Here is a 22779-nt window from a genome sequence, read left to right on the forward strand (position 1 = left end):
AGAAAATGTATTCAGAAATGTTGGCCTACTGGAAGTTCTGTGCAGTAAATGCACTCAATACTTGGTCAGGGCTTGAATCCTTTTGCATGTTTAGGTCAAATGTGTTTGCTGGCCAATCAAGCACAGTGATACTGTGGTTATAAAACCAGGTATTGGTACTTTTGGCAGTGTGGACAGGTGCCACGTCCTGGAAAAATGAAACGTCCATCTCCAAAAAGCTTGTGAGAAGCAGAGAAGTGCTCTAAAATTTCCTGGTAGATGGCTGTGCTGACTTTGGTCTTGATATATCACAGTGGATGTACACCAGCAGGTGTAGGTCTAAGGAGTTATTTTCAGATGAATGTAAATTTTGCATTTCATTTGGAAATCAAGATCCCAGAGTCTGGAGAAAGAGTGCAGAGACACACACAATCCAAGCTGCTTGAATGAATGAATTAATTAATTAATGTTTAATTTATATAGCGCCTTTCAGGATACCCAAAGGCTTGAGGTCTAGTGTGACGTTTCCACAATCAGTGATGGTTTGGGGATCCATGTCGTCTGCTGGTGTTGGTCCACTGTGTTATATCAAGTCCTAAGTCAGCGGAACCTTTATGTTGGTGGTATAAGTTTCGACACGACACAACGTAATGCAGCACCGACGCGTTCACGGTGGCCAACTGCAGTCACGCTAGTGCAATCTCATGAAATATTATTAAAACAGTCGGACTAAATATGTAAGTATGTATTCCAGTAACTGTTGTCGAGGGGCTTGTAGGGTCTTACGTGAGTCAAGAGTGAAATGTCCCATTAATGTAAGCGTGTCCTTGCGCACAATGTCCCCGCGTCCTCTCGCCTCCTGGACGTTTGTGAAGTTGACGGGAAGCGCAGCTGGGTGAGATGCGGAGTTCTTACTGTCCTTCATCTGTTAACGATACAGTAATTAAAGTAATGAGTAATGAACACGTGTCCATAGTTGTGTTACTGGACAAGCGTGAGTGATCATGTCCGCAGGCCACGAGTCCAAGCGGCGCGGACGGTGTGGAGCAGCTCCGTGGACCCGGCCGAGCTGAGGAAGTTCCAGGCTGTGTCCAGCAGGTGGTGGGACCTTCAGGGAGGCTGCGCCGCGCTGCACGCCATGAATGAGCTCAGGGTCCCCTTCATACGGTCGGTGCTCCCGTCTGTGGTGCCACGGTGCTGTCTCATGTCGATATGTGTTTTAGTACATGCTGCTGTATGTTTGTCTGATTGCAGGGTTGGCAACTCTCACGCATTGAGCGTGAGACACACACATTTGACCGTCTTCACACGACACACTTCCGATTTCTCACGCTGAAAAAACAAAATCTAGTTTATTTACCTCTGATCCACATACCTGATTCAATGAGTTACTAGTTCGCTCTGGCGCCAACTACTGGCGATATAATACCCCCCCCCCCCCCCCTGTATTTTTGCTGTGGTATCCAATCTTTAAGCATGTATTGTTACCAGTTCTGTTCAATGTGATGTTTCACAGTCAAACTGTAAAAGAAAAGTGATATGAGGACATGTTGGTGTCGGTTAACAGGCTTCTCCTGACCTTTGAACTTCCTTGTAGGGATAATCTGTTGAATGTGCACAGTGTGCGTTCTCTGGGCAAACCCCTGGCTGGACTGAGGATCCTGGATGTAGGCTGTGGTGGTGGTTTACTTACAGAGGTAACGTTTGTTTCAGTGCTTAAAATGTCATTCTGACTCGCATAGTCAGTCAGTGGTCATTCACTTGAGAGAAGCTCTTCTAGGTTAATCTGCTGAGGTGAGGAAGGTTGTAAACGGGGTTAACCCACAGAAAGCAGCTGGCCCACACAGCATACCTGGTCGTGCACTTGGGTCATTATGTTTTTGCAGACATCTACAACCTTTACACACGCACTACTGCCCACCTGCTTTAAGGCAAGACAGGGAGACCCCAGTCTGTCAGGACTGGAAACCACACTTCCAATACTAGGATGACAAACACAGGGACACCCATGGCTGTGGGCTGTACACCCTGTTCACCCCTGATTGCCTCTCACAGTAACACCTCCACCATCAGACTTGCGGCTGATACCACAGTCGTGAGATCTTGAGATTGATCAGTGGGGGTGATGAGACAGCTTTGAGGATGGAAGGGGTAAATCATGTAGCATGGCGTCACATCAACAATCTCTCCTTAAATGTTGACAAAACAAAGGAGATGATTCTGTGCACTACTGGAGGCGAGCACAGCAGCATAAACAACTGTTTACTCATCACACAGCAGTAGAGAGAGTGACTACCTTCAAGATTCTTTGCATCATCAGTGAGGATCTCACCTGGTCACACATCACAGCTGGTTAAGAAAACAACTACATTTCCTGAGAAGAATTGTCAACCAGAATTCTGAGGAAATTCTATAGGAGTTTTATGAGTATTATTGAAAACATTCTCACCAGCTGCATTATTGTCTGGTTTGGAAACTGCAAGTGTTTGCAGAGGGAGGCCAGACAGTCTCTGGAATGGTCCTTACACCACTGGATCATCAAAGACAAAATTCACCTTCAACACAACCTTCACATTTCTACTAACTGACAGACAATACAGTTTCTACCCACCAAGACTCTGAACATGTGACACCCACTGCCCCTCATCCCAACCACCATTTTTCTTGAGACACAATCACACGACACACAAGCATCTAATGTCAGTAATGCAGTTCAAGTTCATTCCTCTCCTGTGAGTTGACCACTATACCACTACAGATGGCTCATTTGCACAGATTGCACTTTCACAATGCACCACGTGTATATACACATAAAGATATTAAGATGCTTCTGAAAACCTGGACAGTGGGGTTTTTGGGCTGCTGATGTGCACTTTGGCTCATCCAAGCAGGAGTCTCTTTTATCAGACGTGTGTACTGGAAGAATGAGGAGGAGTGTTGCTTTTGTGGTCATTATGGTGGTTTACGTGGATTTGAATGTTTGTGCTGAAGTTGATGTGTGGCCTCTCTCTCAGCCTCTGGGCCGGCTGGGTGCCGCTGTGGTCGGTGTTGATCCAGTGGAGGACAGTGTACGCATTGCTGAGCTGCACGCCTCCCACGACCCAGAGCTGCAGAAGTGTGTGAAGTACAGGGCCTGCACCCTGGAGGATCTGGCCCATGAGGAGGAGGAGGGCTTTGATGCAGTCCTGGCATCTGAGGTGCTTGAACACCTCGCCGATCTAGACACCTTTATCCACTGCTGTCATCATGTGCTGAAGGTAAAAATGACACTCATGAACAACTACTAAGTATCAGTTTTGTGTGTTTGTGCATGCATGTGTGACATCTTTAATTGCCCTTTACTATTACCTGATATCAAGGATGTTTTTGAGAATATAATCTGAAGCTTCTTATAATATGAACAAGCAAGCCAAAGCTATGGTTAGGGTTAATGAAACAACCTTTTCTCTGGGAACTGCTAATCTGTGCTTGAGGGTAACATTTTGACATACAAAATAATCTTGCAATATACAGTATGGTGTTTGACGTGTATGCACACAGGGCGTCTGGTATTAATTCGTCCTCTGAGTTCAAACTACAGAGTATGGCAAAGTGATGAGAATTCTTACTGCCCCCTAGTGGTGCCTACAGAAGTATGATCAGTTAGCCATGTATGTAGATTCCTATCGGATTAGTGTGTGAGCTTTAGTCAATAGTTTAAATCTAGATTCATGTGAGAGAGCAGCACAAACAGTACAGCAATACAAAAATGTTTGTTTTTTTCCTGGTAAACAGCCTGGTGGCTCTCTCTTCATCACTACCATAAACCGCACTCAGCTCTCTTATGTGTTGGGGATTGTACTAGCGGAGTGGCTACTCCGAATCATCCCCAGTGGAACTCATGATTGGGACAAATTCATCACCCCTGTGGAGCTAGAGAGATTGCTGGAGTCCTGTAAGTATCAGAGAAGAATACTTTCTTTCTATATATTTAAATTAGAATATAGCAAATTAAGTTTCAGCAAATGGAGGCTGAATGTTTAGAGTGAATTATGGGGAACGTATGACATGAAACAAGTCACTACCTTTTTATTTATATATTTATACATATATTTTAAAATATATAATTTGCAACATGTCACAAAGCCCTACTTTGTGACATGTTGCAAATTATATATTTAAAAATATATGTATAAATAGATTAAATACAGTACAGTGTGGGGGGCTTCAGGGGGTGGTGGGAGCTGCTGCAGCTGAGACTCTCAGTAATATCATGACACTTGGACAGGGTACCCGCGGGTCCTTAAAAAGTCTTAAAATGTCTTAAATTTAGTTTTCCATATTCAAGGCCTAAAAATGTCTTAAAATGTCTGGAATTTTATGAGGGGAGGCATTAAATTATTATAAGTGTGTTGTTCAGTTGTTCTGGCGCGATGTGAACTTTGCCGAATCTAGCGCTAGGACCATGCAGAAAATAACCGCTCCAGGGTCCTAGTGCTAGATTCCTAGCGTTGGAGTATACGGCCTCAACAACGTCACCAATTTTCGTTCGCCAGCCCCCCCCCGTCAACGATGTGGAACACACCTGCATCCCCAGTAATAGTATTATTTTTTCTTGTGAGAGGTATTAAAAAGGTCTTAAAAGTCATTGAATTTGAGATTTAAAAATGTGCAGATACCCTGCTTGGAGTAGATGCACCTCAGCAGAAAGAGAAGCAACACTCTTCCGTGTCCAAACACTAAAGTGTATAAATTGGGGATCTGTAGGATGGACTCGGCAGATTTAGCTATGACGGCGCTGCTTAAATGGCTTAGCCAGAAAAAAACACAGGCATGAGGACATGATTGTAACCAGTACCACGTCGTAGCTCAGTGACTGCATCATATCACAGTTTAGCATAACTCCCATGAGCCCCTAGATCTACACGTTTACGTAAAATAAGAGGTATTTAATCAGCCCGACAATGCAAACACGCTTTCAGCCTAACCTACATACTGTAATTCTATGGTGAGCAGCTCTGACCCTGGAGTATATTTCTTCATTCAAGGTAGTATTGAAAAACCTTAGAAACATTTGAAGTATTTTATAATCAGTCTGAGAATTTGTGGGAACCAATACAGTGTAACTCACATAGAAGAAATATCAGTTTGTAGTTATAGTAAGAACTCTGCCTGCTGGAGTTTGTTTTTGCACTTAATAGCACAGCCACACAGTAAGACATTACAGTAGTTCATTCTTGAATTGATAAATAAATCAGATGAATTGGATGAATTAGCTTTTGTGTGTCCTCATTAAACATTTGTCCAGTGGTTTAGTTGGGATGTAAAATGAGTATTATCAGCATAGAAACGAGCACAGTGTTCAAATCCTGTCACTTGGAGGTATATACAGAGAAAAATGGGGGTCCTAGGACAGATCCGTGTGTGTGTGTGTGTGTGTGTGTGTGTGTGTGTCTCAGCTGGGTTCTCTGTGGAGTCTCTCCGGGGTATGCTCTATAATCCCGCCTCTGGAGCTTGGACTTGGCAGAGGAGTACATCTGTGACCTACGCACTACATGCGCTCAAACAGAGGGAGGAGCAGCTGGATCACACCCACAGTGAGGGGGAGGAGTCTGCACACCCACCCTGAGAGTGAGGGGGAGGAGTCTGCACACCCACCCTGAGAGTGAGGGGGAGGAGTCTGCATACCCACCCTGAGAGTGAGGGGCAGGAGTCTGCACACCCACCCTGAGAGTGAGGGGCAGGAGTCTGCACACCCACCCTGAGAGTGAGGGGCAGGAGTCTGCACACCCACCCTGAGAGTGAGGGGCAGGAGTCTGCACACCCACCCTGAGAGTGAGGGGCAGGAGTCTGCACATACTGCTGGTTCCCACTGAGCAGGCCACACACACACACACACATACATACACATACAAGCATAGTTTTATTTACATTGTATGAATCATAATTAGCTTCTATTTTGAGATCAGTTACTAGCAATTTCAAGCAAAAAATTGGTGTGATTGATGACTTATAATAAAAATGTAACTGTAAATGTGAAACATAGTTGGTGACATTTACGCTATGTGGTTGTAGAAGTTTCAGTTTGTAGACCGCATGTAAATAGAAGCACTAAATTGCAATTAAATTAATTAATTAATTAATTGCAATTTAATTAATGCGCTATACAATTATATTATTATATTAATTACATTCTGCACTTGTGAAATGTTTTGCCTCATGCATAAAATGTGATGACATGACCTGCTATACTGTAAACCAAGTTTGCATGCCAGTTGAGGACTTCATCTTCCTATCTCCTAGAAAAGGTCTATCTCTGGGCCACAATAAGAAATCATAATAAGAAGTTTTGCCAAAACAAACTTTGGGGAATTCATAATCTGTGTATAATCAAAGGCTCTGAATGGTGCTGATTGCCATTCACCAAAAGCTCCCAAAATTCTTTGTTCATAAATTTTGTCAACGTTCATGGATTTTTGAGTATTTAAGTTTGTATGTATGACTCCATAAAATTGTTTCCTTTATGTACATCATGACTTTCACAGCGATGTCACAATGTCTGCTTCATTGATGGCCCTTTCATTGATGAAAATGTGTACCCACTTGGACTTGATGTGATGGAACTGTATCCCTTTAGATGAAGGATCACAGGATAAAGAGCGGCCACCTTGGGGCTAGGTGTGGGAGAAAACTGCTCTTCATGCTAGCATTAGTTTGGAGCCAGAATGTTAGTGCACATCTGCCTAGATCTACCTGCTCAGGTTTTTGAGAGAGAGAGAATATCTGATGCATCTACCATATGCCCATGTGAACTAAGGCGAACTGTTTGAGTGGGCCTTGTTATGATCTACGCAATGAGGTCATAGCAGCGATAAAGGATGTACCTGTAACATATGATCAAATAATAATTTAAAAAACCAGCAAATATTATGGAACTTTGTGTATTGAATTAGGAAAAATATACACATATTGGGGTGTTTAAGAAAAAAAAGTCTTACTTTTGTGTGATGCTTGTTGCAATTTTTTTCTTTGGGGAAGTAGATATTGCACACATCTTGTAGAAAGTGACATCCTTTAATAATATTGACATCAGTGATGGGCACTCAAGTTTGGGACTCGTACTCGAGTCGCACTAAAGTCGCATATACAGTGACTTCAGACTCGACTTAGACTTGAATTCAAAAGACTTCCAACTCGACTTGGACTCGTGAGACTCATTAACAAGCTTTTATTTGTAATGTTCTTGTGTTTAATTTGACAATCTCTTCTCCGCCTGTCTGTATGCCTTTCACTTCCTGCTGACGTAACGTTACGTGACACAAATGCGCGTGCCGCAAACCATCGCGATCCTGTCAACGATGCCGAGGACGCTCGCTTCTGTTCCACCATTCGTAATAAGTTTTCGGTGCAAAAACTTTGCACAACTAGCAAATAGAAGAGCAGCAAACTGCAGCGTGTGTGGCATAAAAAATACAGGACTCTAGTTCCACCACATCTAATTTTATTCGCCACCTGAAAACCCACCCGGAAAGGTTAGTCACTGCCTGAAAGCATCTGCATTAGCATCTGCTACAAACAAGCTTAGAGTCACAGTTAGTGTGTTATTTGTAACAACCTAATGTTTACTTGGTATTGACTTGCCTCCAGTGCACCAGTAGAGGGTGTTCAGTCATGGAGGCCTCATAATGCGCCCTCACCGAGCCAGGCTAAGTGCAAGTACCCTGTCAATCCTGATCTTTTTTTTTTTTTTACATGTAATGCGTTCGTTGCATAAACATTTTCCTTGTGTTGGGACACTGAAAGACACCTTGAAGTTCAAATATATTGTGTTTGATCCAGTTAATTAGGAGACCAAAAGTTGTCGCGGCAGGGCATTTTATGTCAGAATTATTATTGTAAAATTTTAATTGTTTTTAATTTTTATATTATCACTAATTTGGTTGCTATTTTCATTATATGCAGACGTTTCATATATAGTTAAAATCAAATCAAATTTGATTTATATAGCGCTTTTTACAACAGTTGTTGTCACAAAGCAGCTTTACAAGTGCCGAGTCCTAGCCCCCAGTGAGCAAGCCAAAGGCGACAGTGGCAAGGAAAAACTCCCTAGTTTTTTGCATGAGGAAGAAACCTTGAGAGGAACCAAGACTCAGGGGGGAACCCATCCTCCTCTGGCCGACACCGGTCACCATGACAACAACAACAATATAGACAGAATGTAAAAGATGCAATAATGTCCATTTAGACAGAATATAAAACATGTAATAATGTCCATCATGGACATCCGGTGTAGGCATCCGGTTAGGCAGGAGGTGGCCGGCCCAGGATGGATCGCTTGTCTCTCCTCATCTCATTATTCCTCAAGCAGGCGGGCAGCCATGTGGAGAAATGAAACAGGGAAAATTAGCTCTGTATGAGGACATGTACAGGACAGGTAAAATTATAAACATTTCTGGAGTGTGGCAGCAACTCCGGCACTAAGTTAAATTATTACAGCCTAGCTAAAAAAGGCAGAACCAGAAGGTAACATAGGCTTGGGGGCATTCTGGGACAATGGCATCCATCCACTGCACTGTCAACAAACTTGAGTGACCACGAGCAGTGACAGGATGACAGCACCAGCACCCCAGTCTACCATAAAACCCTTCATCTATGAACCCCTGGATCTGTACCTTTATCTAAGGGGGATATTAATTATCAAACGCTAGACTAAATAAGTGGGTTTTCAACCTAGATTTAAAGATTGTGACTGTGTCAGAGTCCCAGACACATTTAGGAAGATTATTCCAAAGCTGGGGGAATATATATTATCTATATATTTATCAAATGATAGGTCAGAGTCGAGTATGATGCCTAGGTTTTTGGCTACTGTGCCAGGTGTAATGGGATAGTCTGCAAGATTAAGCATTAAATTTGGAATTTTCTGTCTTGCGGACTTAGGGCCCACAAGGAGAACTTCTGTTTTGTCCTCATTTAATTGTAGGAAGTTTAGAGACATCCAGCATTTAATATCTCTTACACAGGCCTCAATTTTTCCTAAACTGAGTTTGTCATCGGGTTTGGCTGATATGTAAAGTTGAGTGTCATCCGCATAGCAGTGAAAATTGACACCATGTTTGTTTAGAACTGTGCCCAATGGTAGCATATATAATGTAAATAATAGTGGTCCTAAGATGGAGCCTTGCGGGACCCCATATTTAACTTTTGTACATTTGGATTAAATATTATTGAGCTCTACAAACTGATAGCGATTTGTTAAGTAAGACTGAAACCATGAAAGGGCTGTGCCTGAGACTCCAACCCAGCGTTCTAACCTTTCTAGCAAGATCCTATGATCAATTGTGTCGAAAGCTGCACTAAGATCAAGAAGCACTAACAGTGATACATAGCCTTGATCTGATGCAAGGAGGAGATCATTTGTTACTTTAACTAATGCTGTTTCAGTACTGTGATGGGGCCTAAAACCAGATTGGAACTTTTCAAATATGTTATTCCTATGCAGATATAGGCATAATTGCTGGGCAACAGCTTTTTCTATGATTTTAGATATAAATGATGTGTTTGAAATGGGTCTATAATTAGATAGCACAGTCGGATCAAGATTTGGTTTCTTGATCAGAGGTTTGATAATTGCTAACTTACATGATTTGGGCATGTGACCTATTGTAATGGATGAGTTAACTATAGTTAGAAGAGGTTCAGTTACAGCTGGTAAGACCTCTTTTAATAACTTTGAGGGAACTGAGTCTAGTGTGCAGGTAGTACAATTTAAGGAAGAAATTATTTTCTCTAATTCTGATTTTGGGAGTGGATGAAAAGCATCAAGTTTTTCTCCCGGTATGTAATTTAAATCAATATCAACCAAACCAGATGACATACCAGTTGTATTGCTAATAAAGGGTTTTATATTTTGTCTAATATTCTCTATTTTATTATCAAAGAAATCTATAAATACATTACTAGTGAGGTTTACTGGAATCTGAGGTTCTGTGCCTGCTTGATTTTTTGTAAGTTTAGAAATAGTATTAAAAAGAAATCTAGGATTGTTTTTATTTTTCTCTATCAGTGAGGCTAAGTATGCTGAGCGTGCTTTAGTGAGTGTCCGTTTGTACTCAATAATGCTATCCTTCCAGGCACAGTGGAATACTTCCAACTTAGTAGATCGCCATTTCCGCTCTAATTTACGTGCTATTTGTTTTAAGTTTCTAGTTTGGTCAGTGTACCATGGGGCGAGCTTTTTGGATCTAGCTTTTTTATATTTTAGTGGAGCTACTATATCTAGAGCTGATCTGCAGGTATTCTCTAAGTAGTCGGTTAGACTATCTAACTCTCCTGGATCGGATGGCGAGTGGGCTAAAGCAGTTAAGTCAGGGAGGGTTTCAATAAACTGTGTTGCTGTTGATGAATTTATCGAGCGCTTTATACACTGCCAAGGAGACGGGCGGGTATTTATGTTAAGGTGAAAATCGAATTTGACTAAATAGTGATCGGAGATTGCTACGGTTTGCGGGAGTATGTTTATATTATCTACGTCGATACCCAGCATTAATATTAGATCTAGGGCAGGGGTGGCCAACCCGTCATAGACCAAGAGCCACTTTTCTTACTGTGTTATGGCAAAGAGCCACATCGTACATGGGCGAGTGTAATCTGTTGAGCAGGGGGGTGGCAAGTGTAAATTATTAGCTGTGAAGACAGTCAAATGCGCGTTTTCCACTACGCCGGTTTTAAAAGTATTAGCGGCTCGCTAGGCTTGTAAACTAACCGCGCACCACGAAAATGTAGCAGTGTGTCGCCCCGTTTGTGCAGGTGAGCCCGCGGACCGGCTGGGGAGCCGCATGAAATCAGGCAAAGAGCCGCCCCAGATAGCAAAATGACATTGATTCAATATTGAATCAACATCAGTCATTATCATTGAATCAACATTGATTTCTGATGTTGATTCACCATTGAAACTGCTCGTTATGTCCGACATTGAATAAACAGGCTGCAGCTAAAAGCAGACAATAAAAAAATAACACTTTCAGGTTACGTTCAGTCTCTTAGCAATTCATTCAAATAGCAAATGGTTCACTACAATGGGCACTACAAAATATACTATGAAATTGAATAAAACCAGTAAGAGTGACAGTATACCAGTGCCAGTAATACTAGTACATTTCTTGTAGTTTATAACACCAATATAATATCCTGATCCTTAGTTATATTTTATATGAATGCCACAAGTGTTGCTGGCTCACATGAGGTGTGGAAGGTAAAAGGATTTACTGTTCACTGTTCTGTTTTTGAAATTTTTTCTCAGCTTGAGCAAACCATTAAACATTATCTCATGTCTGTACACACCACAATGGTTCCAACTCAAATGAATGCACTCTCTCTACTTTGCACTGAAAATAACATTGTTGACAGTCTGGAGTTTGATGATGTAATAGATGATTATGCCATTTCTATAGACTACTGACTGAGCAGTACTGACTATGGCTATAAACAATTCATGAGTATGACTTAGATACTGATCAGCAACAATAATAGTAATTATATACTGATTGTGTCTGTCGGTCTGTGAGAAATTTACATTTACTGTGCTGTATGAATTTGTTCAGAGGTGTCATTTTCAGGTTCAGAAAGTAAAAGTCCTCACGAGGATTTTGCTCAGGCTTCTTGGATTGTGTTGATTCCACTAATTTTACTTGGATTGCACTAATTAGAAAATCTAGCAAGCTTGAGCAAAGTCCTGGTCAGGACTTTTACTTTTACACATTAGTCCCGTACTATCGTCATTACACTGGCTGCCAATTAGATTCCGTATTGACTATAAAATACTTTTATTAACATATAAAACGCTGCATGGCTTAGCTCCAGACTATCTTAGTGAACTTATTGAACAATATAACCCAGCGCGTTCACTTCGCTCGCAGGACGCAGGGTTATTAACTGTTCCTAGGATCAAAAAGATCACAGCAGGTGGAAGAGCCTTTTCTTTTAAAGCTCCACAATTGTGGAATAATCTTCCTGCCTCTATTCGGGACTCAGACACAGTCTCAATGTTTAAAACTCGATTAAAGACTCATCTGTTTAGTTTGGCCTTTGATTAATCTGTTACATATTTACTACATCTCGTATCTTTTCTCCGAGGTTCACCTGGAGAGTAACATTGCAGTCGGAGCCTACAATACCAGCATCGCTGCTCCGACACGGAATGAAAGCCTGGCGTTCATCAACAGACATTTACAGTGACAATATCATAACCCAGAACTTTCATTTTTTCCTTTACTTAGTCTGATTGTGTGATTTGTGTGTGACTTGTGTATTTGTCTGTATTTTGTGTAATCTGTGTGTTAACGGGCCGCCCAATGGAGGATGGGTTCCCTTTTGAGTCTTGGTTCTCCCGAGGTTTCTTCCTATTCCCCACTATCTTAGGGAGTTTTTCCTCGCCACTGTCGCCCTTGGCTTGCTCATTAGGGTTCTGGACCCGTAGTATTGTTAACCTTTTAAATCCTGTAATGCGCTTTGTGACAACATGTGTTGTGAAAAGCGCTATACAAATAAACTTTGATTGATTGACTTTCTGAACCTGGAATTGACACCTCTGAATTTGTTTAGTGTTCTGCAGTTCTGAACTCCCAAATATAACCGAACTCAACAATTGTTGGCTTGCATTTTACTTCAGACTGAAAACTGCAGGTGCAAAAGGTTGGGACGACAAAGGGGGCGTTGAATTTTTTTTGACCTTGGACACGTTGCAGCCTAAAGATGTCCCTGCCTGCAAGTGGAAAACTGGGGAGATAAGAGATAACACCTGTAAAGACCTACCAAATATGCAGTCTTTCAAGATGGTGTCTTTGAATGGCCTTTTACATCCTTTCCCAGCCCAATTAAACTGACAAGCCAATTAATTTGTCAACGATGACTGCAAAATGCGGCGTATTGTTGTCTCTGGTGTTCCACCACCCACAGCAGCAAATTTGGACACCTACAAAATCAAAATTTAAATAAACATTGGTTTCTTTAGTTTCAATTAGCTCTGCTTGGTATTATACGTGGTACATTTTGTAAAAGAGAGCAGGCGAGTGGACACCTTTGGCAATGTAGTGCATGTCTGCATATTATGCATTATCTATGCCAACAATTTCAACTTTGAAAATGTGTGTGTACGTGTTATATTACTATTGAACGTACTAAAAAACGAGGTGCTATACTATGACTGATAAGTATTTACGATTTTTCGATGGACTGCTTCAGTCTGAAGTTGTCTCTCTGCTTCCTCAAAATCCTCCACAGTCTTCAAGGGCAGACATAAAGCAGCACCCAGTGACTCCACGCTCTCATTCTGTTTTCCAAACCATTGTTTAATTTCTCCAACATCCTTCTGGAGTGTCAGGATCTCCTTTCGAGCTTCTTTTATGTCCTCGCGGATATTAACCAAAATGGTCATCATTTTGTTAACTGCTATGTCTGAAACAATAACCAAACAAGATTATTATCCTAAATGAACAAAAGGGCTACCACATTTGTTTATATAAGCTATTAAGATATTAAATATACCTTTAATATTAAATCAGACAGATACAGAACAGCAAGGATAATGTGAATATCGTAATAAAGGAAAATATGGGTAACAGTAGTGTTACTAAGGTGCAGCCTAATAAGCTATAGATTTGAACATTTTGATCAGTGTTAGCTTATGTTAAATAATTTAGCCTTCCTGCTGTCTCTGTGAGGTAATGGTATATTACAAGTAGGGATGTCCCCGATCCAATCACCTAATCTGAAATCGGGATTGATCTCGTAAATTTCAAAGGATCGGAATTGAATGAAAATGATTCGGATCATTAATGTATAAAAAATTTATATAGTTGCATCATAGAGGCTCTATGATGCATATTCAGTGTCAATGGGTAGGCAACGAGTCTTCTAGTACTGTATATTTCTATTAGTGGGCATATCGTTTCAGACAATGTTTGTGGTAGTGAGCAGAGCTGTGAGCTGATCGCAAAAAATATATATATAATACTTTTTTTATTTGGGACACTGCTGCTAAATGACAGGTAGGTAGGTAAATCAGGCACAGTGCCTCCAGTAAGACATCAGAGTGGTCAAATAACCGACACTTCTACTGTAAAAATAGCTTTAACTTGAGAAGTGATTTAATATCAATCTGTAATATGTAGTCTTTAAGCTCAGATTTTAAAACAAGTATCATACCTTTCAGGACTTGCCTTGACCCTGGCCATATCGGATCTGCTCCCACAAGATCATATTGAAGAACAATTATTAAAATTGTAAAACTGTGATGAATTTAAATAACATACTCATTTTGAACATTTCAATAATTAAACAATAACAGGTAAAGCTTAAACCAAAATTTAGGTTGGATAAAATGTATAGGGCTTTAAAAGAAATAATATCTAAAATATCAAATTAATTAGTTCATTATTTACCATTTCTTTCATATTCTGGGACTTGCAGTGTATGGTACACTGGGTTGCTGCTGCCTTGGGAGTCTAACATGACAAACAAAATGTCACCAAGTACCTTCTAAGACTTTTAAATGGACATTTAATTCATTAAGTTCACTAACCATTAAAACACTGCTCAGACCAGTTTGTTGAACCCAAACCTGTAAAGAAAAAGGTAAATCAGTTTATTTTAACATTTCTAGTATTATTTCTGTTTTGGCTCATCACTCACACTTAATTTCTGCAATTCAGGTTATTATTCTCGATTATTCATTATATCATATGTAATTCAAATGGAATTGCACTGGGGCACAGGTGAGATGGTGAAAACATGTCTGAGTGGAGTGAGTGAGTTATTTGCCTGAAGCATTGTTTTGCATCTGTATACACAGGATTATTGTTATTTCTTGTTCATTATCCCCATAACACTTTAAAGTAATTTTGTCCACAATGTATTTTATGCAATGTATTTTTTAGCAATATATGCATGTGATGATACAATATTGTCATGATACGTTGCCCATGATAAAGATGATATAACGATACTGTGATTCTGATCACTGTGATCACTGTTTTCAGATCAGATTTTTTGGTAAGAATTAATATTCACAAACATTTAATGTTTTACTGCCAATATGTAGCACAATGTAACAACTGCTAATACTACTCTGTCACAAATTATTTGCAAACAGTTACATGACATCTACATTTCATTTTGAGAAATTACAATTTAATCTGTCAATTATATTTTTGCAAACTTTGAATGCCGTTATGATCATATATACTGGAATATCACTCAAGTAAAGAAAACAGACACAACTACTACTCAATAACTTACCATTTGACGGCCACTGTCCCCAGAATGATCCTGCACAATGAATAAAAATTCAACATTTTGAACAGCTTTATAAAATATGTATTTTTTAAAAAGAATTTGAATAAAATAACAATAATACAATTCTAACCATTATTTGATCTTTGTTCCTGTGCCGTATATCCCGGGCTGACTTCTAATGAGACAAATCAAAGTTTAATACTGTTACACTGAAGAAGTAGACCTTGTTGTACCTTAGTTGTTGAACTACTTCTTCAGCATATTGTGACGTGCGGGCAGGGCGAAGGACGAGACACGGGAATCCTTGCTTTCGTGGCAAACGTCACTTTTAATAACAAATAACGGTTGCGCAATAGCGCACGAGCAACACAGAATAATCACACAACGTGCAGACTTAGACAACGACGAGCACAGGACACTGCGCGAGCGCACATTAAATAGACAGACCACATTAGCCCCACGTGATTACGAGACGATTCACAGGTGAGACACATTATTCACACGACATAGCCCTCACCACGAAGTCCCACTGACGCAGACAAAGCACGTGGACTACGTATACACACGCCCAAAAGGGAGGGGCCGGGGTCCTCAACGTGACACATATGATGTGATGTGGTGTTACAAGCCAACTTTGTATTAACCAACAGCTGCTCCAACACTGCTCAGTAATGGACAAAATCTGTGAAAATATTCACTGGTTTCATTTAATTTAAAAAAGAAAGGTACCTGGCAGCACAACTGGAGGAGGCTTGGCTAACTCTCTCCTTTTTGATTCCCCAGGGTCCTCATCAACATAGTCACTGTAACGAGTATTAATCCTGAACACAATATTTGACCGTTATGTGAATGATCAGATTCCCAGCATACAATGGCAAAAAATAAAACAGAAGTCAGAGAAAGTTACAAATGCACCTCATTTTCCTTTTGTTTCGTTCTTCTGTATTTCTGTAGTTACTAGACATCGCACATTGTCATGAACAGTCCAGTCAGGTCTGGATATTTCCCTTTGTCTGACAGATTTTTGCAGCTTTTGGCTGTTATAGGGTGGCCATGAACATTTGTCACCCTTGAGCCAGCAGCTAGGCACAACGGCAGTACCCCTGTCCTGGAACTCCACCACACAATATTGTTTGTTTTCCATCTGAAACATAGAAACACATGAAACAGGAACTGGATAACTGGTAAACAGGAAACTTTTCAAATTAGGCCTCTATCCTCCTCCATTTTTAGAGGAGAACACCAGTGTGAAATGGACTTGGGATGTAGTGAAACATGAAAACCAGTAGGAATCTCTTACGAGTATTCCACCTTTTAGAGCATTCCAAAATACAACTCTATTTGCCGAGGATAACAGGCTCACAATGCTAGCAATAGTGGAATTGCATTGTTTATGCAAATATCACCATTTTTCCACCATTAACAAGGCTCAAAGTAGCTCCACAAAAACGAAGCGAATGGGCTATCCACATAATTGATTATGATCTACACAGAGCCTATTAGAGTAGCCGGTGACAGCAGGCAATTGTTTCTAATAAAGTAGCTGGTGAACAGCTAGATGCTGACCCTATTCCATCAAACACAAAAAATAGAACTATTACAACATTCCTGAACACTACTATACATACCAAATCCTCAGAAGTTGAGGTGTGTTCTCTATAGATGACTATTTGTGAAGCATAGGAAAGACTACAGAGCCATTATCTACTGGATATAGAACACACTTTCTTTGTATGTGTGAAAGCTTTACCACTGTCAGATTGTCAGATAAATCACACACCCTGTAACAACCAATATATGTGGAGGTACATGGATACTCAAAGTAGGGTTCACGGTAGGGATGCACCGAAATGAAAATTCTTAGCCGAAACCGAAAACCGAAAATGAGGAAACCAAGGCCGAAAGCCGAAAACCGAAACACCGAAATACATAAAGCACTTTGAGTTACATGTATGTATGAAAGGTGCTATACAAATAAAGATTATTATTATTATTATTATGCCAATTATTAGTAACATTGGATTTATGGCTAACCTCACTAAAATCAAGGCATTGCTATTCAAAGAATAAATCAACTACAAAATTTGATTTGTATATATTTATTTAACACTGACATTACAGTAATGCATATTATAAAATAAAATTAGTGGTGGGCCGTTAACGGCGATACCGCTGACAACGGCCGACCACTAATTAAATTAAACTCGCTTGCAGACCGTTTTTATCTTAGAGGATAAATATATGTATTTTATACGAGTTAAATTTAGTTATAACTGACTGGCCAGAAAGATAAATATAAATTCTCTCATAAAAACGTGACGTGAGTTGCAACAACATTAAACAGCTCGGGTAAACACACTTCTGAGAAATGTCGTCTGCTCAGCAAAACATAACGGGGCTCAATGTGCTCTATTAGCCTACGAAATCCCTACGACAGAGAACGGCTGATCGTCTAAGGCAACGAGTTCCATAATTTTTGGTGTAATGTCTTTTGCCTCGGCGCCATCACTGGAAAACTTTTTTGCTAGTTTTATCCAAATAAGCGCGTGCAGGTGGCGATTTTTGCTCGCGTCATCACAGCACATTGTTTCGGCCGTGTTGTTTCGGTGATGAAAGTATTTCGGCCGAAAACCGAAAATGCAAATTTAAGCCATTTCGGCCGAAAATTTTCGGTGGCCGAATTTTCGGTGCATCCCTAGTTCACGGTGTCTATATTTCTGAAACAGCAGAAAAATATTTCCATTGTCCCTGATGACATTCTTGATCACACCAATCTCACCTGAAACCTCGATGCAATTATTACCAGTCTCAGTGGATAAGCAGAAGTCTCTGGAAGTTACCTTTCTGAACTGCTCAGCATAACAAAACTGAGAGGGTAAGGGACCACTATAATGCAAGCCTGCAACTGTAGCCTCACTTGGAGGCATTTCCACCAAAGCCGGTGTCGCTTCTGATAATCTTTTAACAACTTGCTGCAATGGCTGGTGTGGTTTGCGTAGGAGACGTTTAATCTGACACAAATAATTCTCAAACGGAAACCCAGACACATTGTCAAGTGGACCAAAGTGTCTATACTCATCGGCTAAGTGAATCAACTGGTGTATAGTGAACACAACTTCATCACTTCCATACAGTTTCCCAAAGTGCTGCACAAAAGACACGAGGAGATCATGAGCAAATTTTACCATTTGTTCATTGTTGCCTGGAAACAGGAGTAAACGCATGGCAACAGAAAACAGCATAAAATTGTCATAGAGCTCGCTAGGCAGACAATCTTGGAGGACAACAGGACCAGAGTACAACATGAACTGTCTTAGCTCAGTGGCTTTCCACCGATCCACCTCAGTCAGGTCCCTTGGTTTGTGTGCAAACTCAACAGGAGTGTGAGGACGTAGCTCTAAAAGTTTGCTAGAAATCAAGCCAACTACTTGAGATTGAATCCTTGTGGTCAAATTTTTGCCTCTCAGCCAGAAGTACAGGAGTTTTCTTGTTACCCCAAGACAGCAAAGATGCATGTAATCTATAGGGAACTGAGAAATCATTTTTACCACACTTGTCAAAGGGCTAAGTTTTTGTTCTAGGTGATGGTCTTCATCAACCATAGCTGCAAAATCAGCATCAGTCCTAGGTTTAACTGCAATATCAGGAAATGTCATCTTGTTCTTCCACACACCAGCCTGTGTACATTTATCACATCCATAGTAACCATTATGAGCTTTCACGTTTTTGACAAAAGCACGAGCTGGAGCATCACACACAAAAGCTGAAAGAAGTACCTGAAAAGATCTACCACAATACACAATGCCATTAGTAAGAACATGTGTCAAATCCTTTGTAAATTCCTTTAGGAACTCAAAGACACTTCCAGGTTTCCCTGCTCCACAGTATATACCAACAACAAATGGGGTTCTGGTGTAATCACAATCGAGTAGTCCAAGAATTGGCCAAAACTGTAGCCTAGAACTTTTAAACAAAGGAAGGCCATCAATGTTGAACTGCAGTTTCAGTTTGTTGACATCTGCAGGAAAAACTAGACACTTTAATCTAGAGAGCAACCCTTGTTCTAAACCAAAGTGGTAGTACTGTCTAGGGTTGTCCCAATCCGATATTTGGATCGGATCGGCCGCCGATATTAGCAAAAAAATGCGTATCGGTATCGGATCGGCAGACACGAGAAAATGCCGATCCAGACTCCCGATCCAGTTTTTTTTAAGTCCGATCCGGGTTTTCCAGTGCACCCATTTAGATAATCCATTCCAGTTTTTGCTAGTGAGAGTAAAATCCGGTCCGCATTTTCCAGCACACCTTCAGCACACGAGCATAGTTTCTGCCCCAATTTAGCTCCGTGGCATCTCGGACCGCCGTGTAAATTTGAAGTTATCGGTCAGTTGTGTGGGATTATTTTACCTTAAAGGATGACAAAGACGAAGAGGTAGAGTGCAACATATGCCACAGCAAAGTCAAGCGTTGTGGTAAAGCTGTAAGAACTTTTAATACCACCAATCTAATCAAGCATTTAGCGAAATACCACCATAAACAACATGACGAGTTTCTAATGAAAACCGAAGACAAAAAGAAAGGTCCTACACAACTAACACTGGCAGAAACGTTTGAATTGAAGGGAGTGTATAGATGGGGATGGAGCAGCAAAGTGTGGAGTAGAAGGCATTTTGCTTTTAATTAGTTTACGATATGTGCACGGATTTTTTTTTAAGCTTTGGTTTACACTTGTTCAAGAGCACTGATGGATGTTAATGTTAATAATAGACTATTTTCCACTCAGGTTGTGTGTGTTTTTTTTTTAAATATAATTTACAATATTATTTGCACTTGTGGCTTTTTAATCCTTGGTTTACTGATGCTATTTCTGTTTGTTATTTAATATTTTGTCTATTTTGAGTTTATTAATTGCTAAATAAACAGGTCAGTTTCTCCTTACCAACCATTGTGTATTATTCAAACACACCTAATTCAGCTGGCTACTTGTTATCAAGAGTAAAACGCTTTTCAACATGAGTTTGACAATAAAGTAAGTTGGCTAAATAACTTTAAACTTTAATACATGCTCGGATAGGCCGGTATCGGTATCGGCCGATATCGGTATCGGATCGGAAGTGCAAATAAATATCGGTATCGGATCGGAAGTTCAAAAAGCTGGATCGGGACATCCCTAGTACTGTCCATTTCCCATTTTACGAGTGGGTACCTTTGCTTGTGTGCCAAGGAGTGTCCTTCCATCACATGGAAGTTTTGGGTGAAACACTTGCAGAATACACAGGAGTGCTGTAAGAGCAACCAGTGAAATTGAAAACTTTGCTGCCCACTGTTTCAAGCTCATGTAAAGCATATTGTCCTTTGGTTCATCTTCATCTGAACCACCAGCTGATTCACTAGAGAAACTGCTACCAACTGCACATTGTTCATCAGACACAGTTCATCAGAACTAGCCAAATTCACAAACCTGTGCTCTTCAGTTTGGAAGCTTTCGCCCCCATGTGGTCCTGTCTCAACTGTTTTTTTAAACTCTTGCAAGATCTCGTTCTCTATCCTGCTTACTTCCCTAATTACCTTCCGTCTCTTTGACCAGTAAGAAGCCATGCTGTTTGCTGTATCATTCAATGACTTACCTCTGTTCAACACAACAAACCTGTGAATCTCTACTGTGCTTCTTTTCACCACCTGGGTTACAAAAGAAAAAAAATTGTAATAAAAAAACCAGTGTTTAAGTTTGGCATAACACATATTACATATTAGATGGCATATTACATTAGAACAATAAAAAAGGATTTTAATATAGAAATCAGACCCTCCAGAAAGTCGCGATGTTGCGATTTGCAACTTCAACGCAACTTCAAGCAAACCCCGCGAATTCAGGGCGGTGTTGCAACTTCAGCCAATCACCGCAACTTACCCGCAAATTTGACCAATCACTGATGTCATATTGATGTGACGTCGACAAACTCCCGCCTTACTTCCGTATATACGTTCGAGAGGAGCAGACTGAAAGCAGCATGAGCGACTAAAATAACGGCAAAAAGATCGGGAAAAGCAGTATCCCGGTACACTACATGAAAGCGGGGATAAACTGTCCAGATCCGACCCGCGAATTGATTATCTATGGCCCCCTGGATGATATTTAATTACTATTAGAACCGGCCCGCAGGCTACAGCCGCCCGATGGTGTTTTGCACGCACAAACACTACATTCCCCACAATGCAACGGTAGCCCGCGAAGTCACTGCAGCTCACGCAGCGGCGAAGGTCTGAGATAAAGTTTATAAGTTTAAACTTTAAACTGAGATAAAGTTTAAAGTCAGAGATAAAGTTTATTTATCTCTAATCCATATCTATGAGTTACTAGTTCGCTCTGGCGCCAACCACTGGCGATCGATCTCGATATTAATTTGTGTCCATTTTACAGGCCGCCCGGTAACAACTTACGTTCGCCACCCCCTCCAGGTTCAAATCTCACTTCAAGCGATCTTGAAAAGTTGGCAACCCTGAATAAATAGGTAAATAGATAAATAAAATGGACTACTAAATAGAGGAAACCATACAACATTTACTCCCTATTGTAATGTACTCACAAAAAAACAAAAACACACCGCAACTTCCATCGCAATTTTTTTGAAAAACACCCGCAACATCAAACATTTTAGCCCGCAACAATCACAAAAAAGGCCCGCGAAATCCTGGTGGGACTGAGAAATGTTGGCCTACTGAAAAGCATGTAGGCTACAGTATATACACTCAATACTTGGTCGGGGCTCCTTTTACATGAGTTACTACATCAGTGTGGCAGCTTCTTGAACTGAGGTGTTAGAGAAGCCCAGCATTTTTGTGTTATGGAGTGCCAACATTTCTGTATTAACTGTACAATGTAATAAATTCACTTTTTGATGATATTCAAATGTATTGAGTTTCTCTGGTAAATAGCATTTTAGTTATTTACCCTGCAAATGAAACACTATATTTAATTAGAGATGGAAAGATCGGTATCGGCTGATTTTCAAACAAAATACACGATCGGCAGATTTTACAAATGGTTATTTGTATGTGACTATATTCTTAAACTATCATACGGTGAACACAGAGTTATGTACCTAGCTAGCTATACAGCTAGTTACCCTCAAGTATCTGAAGCAGATATGAAGAAATGACATTTATAGCTTGTAGCTAAAATGAGGCTATTCAAGCTAGTTAGCTAGCATTCGCTAGTTAGCAAACTAGCTAGTTAGCTAGCGAACTAATGTTTAACGTCTGCTTTTCGACACTGGTAAACTAAGGCTAAAGAAAAAAATTCATATTAATTATTCTTTTAGAATTTAAATTACTAAAATTACTAAAGAAAAGATGGCAAGCTAGCCTAAACAGCCGTTACCTACCTGTCACGACGCGCGCTCCTCTGTTCTGTGGAAAATTCCAGAAGGCCAGCTCCAAAGGGGAGGGGCATGTGCGTAGAGGCTGTTGATGTGACTGGTCCACTCACCAGCATTTATTAAATACATTTTATTTATTATACCACTA

At 40.4% G+C, this 22779-nt stretch overlaps 2 protein-coding genes across 7 annotated transcripts in view; one reads left to right on the forward strand and one right to left on the reverse strand.

The window, feature by feature from the left end:
• Positions 1-618: 618 nt before the first annotated feature.
• The window catches only part of coq3 (coenzyme Q3 methyltransferase), a 39306-nt gene continuing 17145 nt past the window's right edge, over positions 619-22779 (forward strand). The window contains exons 1-6 of one of the 3 annotated variants that reach the window (XM_076981291.1): positions 619-874; positions 994-1146; positions 1577-1676; positions 2994-3236; positions 3754-3913; positions 5418-12531. In XM_076981291.1, the coding sequence (XP_076837406.1) occupies positions 723-874; positions 994-1146; positions 1577-1676; positions 2994-3236; positions 3754-3913; positions 5418-5587 (978 nt within the window). In that variant the 5' untranslated portion in view covers positions 619-722 and the 3' untranslated portion in view covers positions 5588-12531. Of the gene's footprint in view, positions 875-993; positions 1147-1576; positions 1677-2993; positions 3237-3753; positions 3914-5417; positions 12532-22779 lie in introns of those variants that run through there. The other 2 variants (XM_076981292.1, XM_076981293.1) reach the window with 2 other exon arrangements.
• LOC143482774 (uncharacterized) lies at positions 7652-22730 on the reverse strand. 4 transcript variants are annotated; one of them, XR_013122294.1, is made up of 11 exons: positions 22638-22700; positions 20880-20931; positions 16168-16396; positions 15982-16073; positions 15383-15427; positions 15256-15285; positions 14540-14578; positions 14400-14462; positions 14164-14199; positions 13178-13413; positions 7652-12931 (listed from the first exon to the last, which is right to left on the reverse strand). XR_013122294.1 is itself a non-coding variant. In XM_076981295.1 (9 exons), the coding sequence occupies exons 1-9, from the start codon at positions 16215-16217 to the stop codon at positions 12851-12853; spliced, it is 654 nt and encodes a 217-aa protein (XP_076837410.1). In that variant the 5' UTR covers positions 16218-17301; the 3' UTR covers positions 7652-12850. The 4 variants fall into 4 exon arrangements, 2 of the variants coding, with proteins under 2 accessions (XP_076837410.1, XP_076837409.1); XR_013122293.1 differs by having other exon boundaries at positions 16168-20931; positions 22638-22730; XM_076981295.1 differs by lacking the exons at positions 20880-20931; positions 22638-22700 and having other exon boundaries at positions 15982-16055; positions 16168-17301.

This window comes from Brachyhypopomus gauderio, chromosome 19 (assembly GCF_052324685.1).
Source record: "Brachyhypopomus gauderio isolate BG-103 chromosome 19, BGAUD_0.2, whole genome shotgun sequence".
Classification (NCBI taxonomy): domain Eukaryota; kingdom Metazoa; phylum Chordata; class Actinopteri; order Gymnotiformes; family Hypopomidae; genus Brachyhypopomus; species Brachyhypopomus gauderio.

Bases quoted from the DNA above. Each gene is read 5' to 3' on its own strand.
- LOC143482774 (XM_076981294.1), bottom strand. From the start codon at position 16,217: ATGTCTAGTAACTACAGAAATACAGAAGAACGAAACAAAAGGAAAATG. The intron at 14,463-14,539 runs GTTAGTGAACTT...TTGTCATGTTAG, and splicing joins GTCTGAGCAGTGTTTTAATG to ACTCCCAAGGCAGCAGCAAC. The intron at 13,414-14,163 runs GTATGATACTTG...TTATTGTTTCAG, and splicing joins GTCAAGGCAAGTCCTGAAAG to ACATAGCAGTTAACAAAATG.